This window comes from Theobroma umbraticum, unplaced genomic scaffold, assembly GCF_002168275.2.
Source record: "Theobroma umbraticum cultivar Fairchild unplaced genomic scaffold, ASM216827v3 scaffold_51.0, whole genome shotgun sequence".
NCBI classification, from domain to species: Eukaryota; Viridiplantae; Streptophyta; class Magnoliopsida; order Malvales; family Malvaceae; genus Theobroma; species Theobroma umbraticum.
The window spans coordinates 5742308-5748337 of NW_018397260.1; the positions used below are offsets into that span (position 1 = coordinate 5742308).

The 6030-nt window shown below is 40.9% G+C and overlaps 1 protein-coding gene across 1 annotated transcript; it reads left to right on the forward strand.

The window, feature by feature from the left end:
• The first annotated feature begins 366 nt into the window (after positions 1 to 366).
• On the forward strand, positions 367 to 6024 carry LOC110416103 (squamosa promoter-binding-like protein 14). Its single transcript, XM_021427942.2, has 11 exons — positions 367 to 984; positions 1347 to 1982; positions 2108 to 2301; positions 2382 to 3226; positions 3353 to 3427; positions 3544 to 3651; positions 3740 to 3857; positions 4085 to 4220; positions 4309 to 4453; positions 4563 to 5165; positions 5503 to 6024. The coding sequence occupies exons 2-11, from the start codon at positions 1393 to 1395 to the stop codon at positions 5926 to 5928; spliced, it is 3240 nt and encodes a 1079-aa protein (XP_021283617.1). The 5' UTR covers positions 367 to 984; positions 1347 to 1392; the 3' UTR covers positions 5929 to 6024.
• Positions 6025 to 6030: the final 6 nt, after the last annotated feature.

Sequence of the window (6030 nt, forward strand, 5' to 3'; positions counted from 1 at the left end):
CAATGGTGAAAAATTGGACAAGGGAGGAGGCAGCAGGGAAAGAAAGATGGGAATGTGATTGTCGGTAGGAATAAGAAAGAGGTAATTAAGAAAGGATGTATCAACAGCACTGCACAGAGAGAGAGAGAGAGAGAGAGAGAGATGGTACAAGCATGAATGATTGTACGTCCTGTCTTTGCCTGCGTGATATCAATATGTACATCTTATGTTGGTAATGGCCTCATGGGGATATGCCCATAGTTTGTGTAGTCAATAACGATACAACTCAACAAAGAGGAGGGGTTATTATTATAATTGTACCAAAGCACATATTGTCGTACGACTTACCAAATAGTAAATAGGAATAGGAAAGGAAGAGTCTTGGATTCTTCCTTGGTCGCTGGGCGGCCATAACTACAACCTCAATCTTTGCGTCAATTTACGGTTTATGCCAACACCGAAAGAAAAAGAAAAGTTTGTGACAAGGCAAGGACAGCCAAAAGTAGAATTAGAATACTACATCTACAAGTTTTTTTTTTAACCCTTCTTCTTCTTCGTCTTCTTCTTCTCAGAGATATAGAGAGAGAAGAAAAAGTAAACCAAAGTTGTGGAGCCAAACCCAAGTTCCGAGTTGTTTCATCGTCATCATCTTCTCCTTCTTCTCGGATCTCTTACCTTCAACGACCACTTCCTCCGATTGCTGCTTCCCTTTCTGTACTAGTCCTAGACCAGATTCCTATATTTTCGTTTTTTATTGATTCGTTTTCCCTCGGAAATTACCGTAATAATATTATAATTATTAGTTAAGAGAGGGTAAGCCGAGGACGAGTTTTGCTGGCTCCCAAGTTGGATGGGTTGTAATCGTGGGACAAAGGAGAATTCAGATCTGCGACTGCGATGAAGTAAAAGGCAAAAGGAGGTGGTTGCTTTCTCTTTTGGCTTGTTTAGAAGAAAACTGTGGTTTTGGTTGGAGAGATGAAGACTGAAGCAGAGATTTTTTGAAGGGTATGTTCTAAAATTCGCAAGATTTCCTTGCGCCTATATTTAGTCTTTCTCCTTCCTTATGCTCTGTTCTATTTAATACTAGTACTGTTTTTTGTTTATATACTATCTCTCAGTAGTTGAAGGTAATTATATCAACTCCAACAAAGACAGCATCCCATCCATTTCTACGTCCCAATCTTTGTGTGATCTAACAATCTGCCGTGAAATTATGATCTAAAACAGTTCATATCAACCACTTTTAGCAATTCAACCTTGCTATTTTGACTTTGGATGGGTTGAACCTCCTTCTTGTTAATAGTTATTACTGTAATCCCACATAAAGCATCAAGAATACGCATTTATCTTCATTTTTTTTTGTCTAGATTATTGTGTGTCCGGACTCCGGAGTACCAAGTTATTTTCAGACACATGGAGGAGGTAGGCGCGCAATTAGCTCCTCCCATATTTATGCACCAGGCCCTTGCCAACCGGTTCTGCGAACCACCTTCCTTGCCGAGGAAACGTGATCTTTCTTATCAGACCCCAGGTTTTCAGTACCCAAACCCTTCCCAACAGCACGTTGCCAACCCCAGGGACTGGAACCCTAAGCAATGGGAATGGGACGCTGTAAGATTCATTGCCAAACCAATGGACACAGAGATTCTGCAGCCGGGGACCGCCACAGCAGAACAAAGAAAGAAAGAGCGTGTTAATGGAAATGGGAACTCTATAACGTCCAAAAAGACCACTGCGGTAAATGAGGATGATGACAGCCTGCAACTGAATCTCGGTGGGAGATTGAATTCCGTGGAAGAGCCTGTGTCCAGGCCTAACAAAAAGGTCCGCTCTGGATCCCCTGGGAGTACTAACTACCCCATGTGTCAGGTTGATAATTGCAAGGAAGATCTCTCTAATGCAAAGGACTATCACCGTCGGCATAAGGTGTGTGAGGTCCATAGCAAAGCCACTAAAGCACTTGTTGGAAAGCACATGCAGAGGTTCTGCCAGCAGTGCAGCAGGTTGCTACTTGTTCCTTTTTTGAGTAAAATGTTCCCCTAAACTAAAATACTGTCCTTTGAAAATTCATTTGTTTTCTGTTTTGCTGTTTGTTTGAACCCACATCGTTTACAATGCGTTTCTGCAGGTTTCACCTTCTTTCTGAGTTTGATGAGGGGAAGAGAAGTTGTAGGCGTAGACTTGCTGGGCATAATCGCCGAAGGAGGAAAACGCAACCTGAAGATGTGACCTCACGGCTTTTACTACCTGTAAACAGAGATAATGCAGGGAATGGCAATTTAGATATTGTCAACTTGTTGACTGCCTTGGCTCGGTCACAAGGTAAGAAAATTGTTCTAAATGGTGTTATTTGAAATTCTCCTCTTAATTTGAAGCTGAAGTTTATGTGCTTATATATATAGGTAAAAATGAGGACAAAAACATTAATTGCTCATCACTACCAAATAGAGATCAACTCGTTCAGATTCTTAATAAAATTAATTCATTACCTTTGCCAATGGACCTGGCTGCAAAGTTGCCCAACGTTGGGGTTTTGAATAGGAAGAACCAAGAGCAGCCTTTGCTAGGCCATCAAAACCAATTGAATGGGAAAAACACATCTTCTCCATCTACCATGGATTTACTTGCTGCCCTTTCAGCGACATTGACATCATCTTCTAAAGATGCCTTTGCAATTTTATCTCAAAGAAGCACCCAGAGCAGTGATAGCGAGAAGACCAAGTCGACCTGCCCCGATCATGTAGCTGCTCCCACTATGCAAAACAGAGTTCCTCTGGAGTTTGCTTCAGGTGGAGGAGAAAGAAGTAGTACCAGTTATCAGTCTCCCGTTGAAGATTCAGAATGCCAGATTCAAGAAACTCGAGCTAATTTACCATTGCAACTATTTAGCTCTTCTCCTGAGAATGACAGCCCACCAAAACTGGCATCTTCGAGGAAGTATTTCTCTTCTGACAGTAGCAACCCAATGGAGGAAAGATCTCCAACTTCATCTCCAGCTGTGCAAAAATTGTTCCCAATGCATAGCACAGTAGAAGCTGTGAAATATGAGAAAATGCCAGTTGGCAGGGAAAGTAATGCAATTGCTGAAGGAAGCAGGACTCATGGTTCTATTCTGCCTCTTGAGCTCTTTAGTGGGTCAAAACGAGGAAATGCTCATGGTTCATTTCAACAGTTTCCTTCTCAAGCTGGGTATACATCTTCTTCTGGGTCGGATCATTCCCCCTCAAGTTTGAACTCTGATGCTCAGGTAGCTTACCAGTAGTACCTATTCTGATTCATTTATTTAGTTATACTTCAGTTTGCTTTCTTTCTCCACACACGTGCCTGGCTGTGTTGCATTAACGTTTTTAATGGTTGAATGGTTCCTGAGCAGGATCGCACTGGACGAATAATATTTAAGCTATTTGATAAGGACCCCAGCCACTTCCCTGGGACACTACGGACCCAGGTGAGCAGTTATTTGCGAATTTTGGCCTTCCTGTTACCTATAATTGGATTTGGAGACGCCATTATGGTCTTTCTCGGAGTTGAATATAATGATGATACTGACCTCTCATTTTACAGATCTATAACTGGCTTTCTAACAGTCCGTCTGAAATGGAGAGCTATATAAGACCTGGTTGCGTGGTTTTGTCACTCTATGTGTCAATGTCATATGTTGCTTGGGAGCAAGTGAGTATGCTACTACATTCTGCATTATAAATTTGCCTTGTGTGCAACAATGAACTGACCATTTGCAGGGTGCATGTGGTTTTTTCAGCTTGAGGGAAACCTGCTTCAGTATGTTAATTCTTTGTTGCATTACACGGATTCAGATTTTTGGAGAAAGGCTAGGTTTTTAGTTCATACAGGCCGGCAATTAGCATCACATAAAGACGGTGAGTGCTAATGGAAATTGCAGTTTTTATTTGCTCAGCTTCAAACTTTTTACATATTATAAACATCATTAGTTTATTTTTACTCCTTGGGGGTATCTTTATCATCACTGGCTATGTTTGGATGACTGCATAGATCTTCACTAATTAGTTGATTGATTTGGAGCATGAGGTTGGATTACACTGCAGTGATTATGAATTGTTTTGATAGTTTCTATTTTTTTTTTTAGGAAAGATTCGTCTATGCAAATCCTGGAGAACGTTGAGTTCCCCTGAGTTAATCTCAGTCTCTCCGTTGGCCATCGTGGGTGGGCAGGAAACTTCTCTTCTACTAAGGGGTAGAAATCTGACTAATCCTGGCACCAAGTAAGCAGAATGTGCTTTTTATTTGAGAACTATTCATCTGTTCCTTCTGTCTTTATATATCAGAAATGTAAATTTGAAATCTATGCAGGATTCATTGTGCATACATGGGTGGATACTCATCAATGCAAATTAGTGGGTCAGCATACCAGGGAACCACATATGATGAAGTTAGCTTGGGTGGTTTCAAAGTTCAGGTTTCTGCACCGAGCGCTGTCGGTCGTTTTTTCATTGAGGTAAGACTTTAAGTCAATCAATTACTGTGTTCGGCTCACTGGAGGGTACTCACAATTCTGAAGGATTCTCTAGCAGTTGTGTTTTAACTTTTCCCATAATTTTGAACAGGTGGAGGATGGATTCAAGGGAAACAGTTTTCCTATTATAATAGCTGATGCTACCATTTGTAAAGAATTGAGACTTCTGGAATCTGAATTTGACATAGAAGCTAAAGCATCTGATATAATTTCTGAAGAGCATGCTTATGATGGTCGCCGTCCAACATCAAGGGAGGAAGTCCTGCACTTTTTGAATGAACTTGGATGGCTATTCCAAAGGAGAAGCACTTGTCCCTTGTTTAAGAGTTCAGATTATTTGCTTTGCCGGTTCAAATTTTTGCTCATATTCTCTGTTGAGAGAGACTACTGTGCTTTGGTCAAGGTACTCCTTGACATTCTGGTGGAAAGCAATTTGTATATGGATGGCCTATCCAGGGAGTCAGTAGAGATGCTGTCTGAGATTCAGCTTTTAAGCAGGGCAGTGAAAAGGAGGTGTAGGAAGATGGCTGACTTGCTCATTCATTATTCTATTAGTAGCATTGATGAAAGCTCTAAGAAGTATATCTTCCTACCAAATCTTGAAGGTGCTGGTGGAATCACACCTCTACATTTGGCTGCATGTACATCTGGTTCAGACGATATGGTGGATGTGTTGACAGATGATCCACAGGAGGTATGAGTTTTACATCACCATAAATTATTATTTATAACCTGGTTTTAGGTTTAACTTAAGGAATTGACACTTTTTCTGCATGATTATCCTTATCAGATCATTTTAGTTAAATATTGTCCATATCTGGCATCCTAGATTAAAAGTGCTTTTCCTCACTACTGAAACAGTGCTGATATTATGCTGAACATAAATGATAAAACCATGTTTATTCCTCTTCACTCATTTTGTGAAAGGAGAGGGGAGTTGATGGGTTTGTTACTTCTATACATACTAGGTTGAATGCCAGAATTATGTTTATTTGTAGCAAGTTTTTAAAATTCTTGACTCTATTTTGTAGATTGGATTGTCCTGCTGGAAATCCCTTCTGGATGTAAATGGGCAGTCTCCATATGCCTATGCTATTATGAGGAACAACCATTCTTACAACAAATTGGTGGCTCGCAAATTTGCTGACAGAAGGAATGGTCAAGTTTCTGTGACGATTGGTCAGGATGAGCAGTCAGGATTGACTGCAGTGCAATTGCATGAGATGAGTTCCCGGTCCAAACAAGACCGTAGTTCTTGTGCCAAGTGTGCAGTTGTGGCAACAAAGTTTAACAAGAGGTTTCCAGGTTCACAGGGCTTGCTTCAACGTCCTTATGTTCATTCAATGCTTGCCATTGCTGCTGTCTGTGTTTGTGTCTGCTTATTCCTGCGGGGCTCACCTGACATTGGCAGTGTTGCTCCCTTTAAGTGGGAAAATTTGGATTTTGGCACAATTTAGTAGCTGTTGGTAAATCATTGTGAAGCAAGTAACAAACAAGGGGCAGATTCTGCATGGTCTTTGGAATGGAAAATTGATTTGTGCATAACTACACAGTAAAGG

Coding starts and splice junctions, on each gene's coding strand:
- LOC110416103 (XM_021427942.2), top strand. CDS start 1,393: ATGGAGGAGGTAGGCGCGCAATTAGCTCCTCCCATATTTATGCACCAG. Junction 4,454..4,562: donor TCGGTCGTTTTTTCATTGAG/GTAAGACTTTAA, acceptor AATTTTGAACAG/GTGGAGGATGGATTCAAGGG. Junction 5,166..5,502: donor TGACAGATGATCCACAGGAG/GTATGAGTTTTA, acceptor TCTATTTTGTAG/ATTGGATTGTCCTGCTGGAA.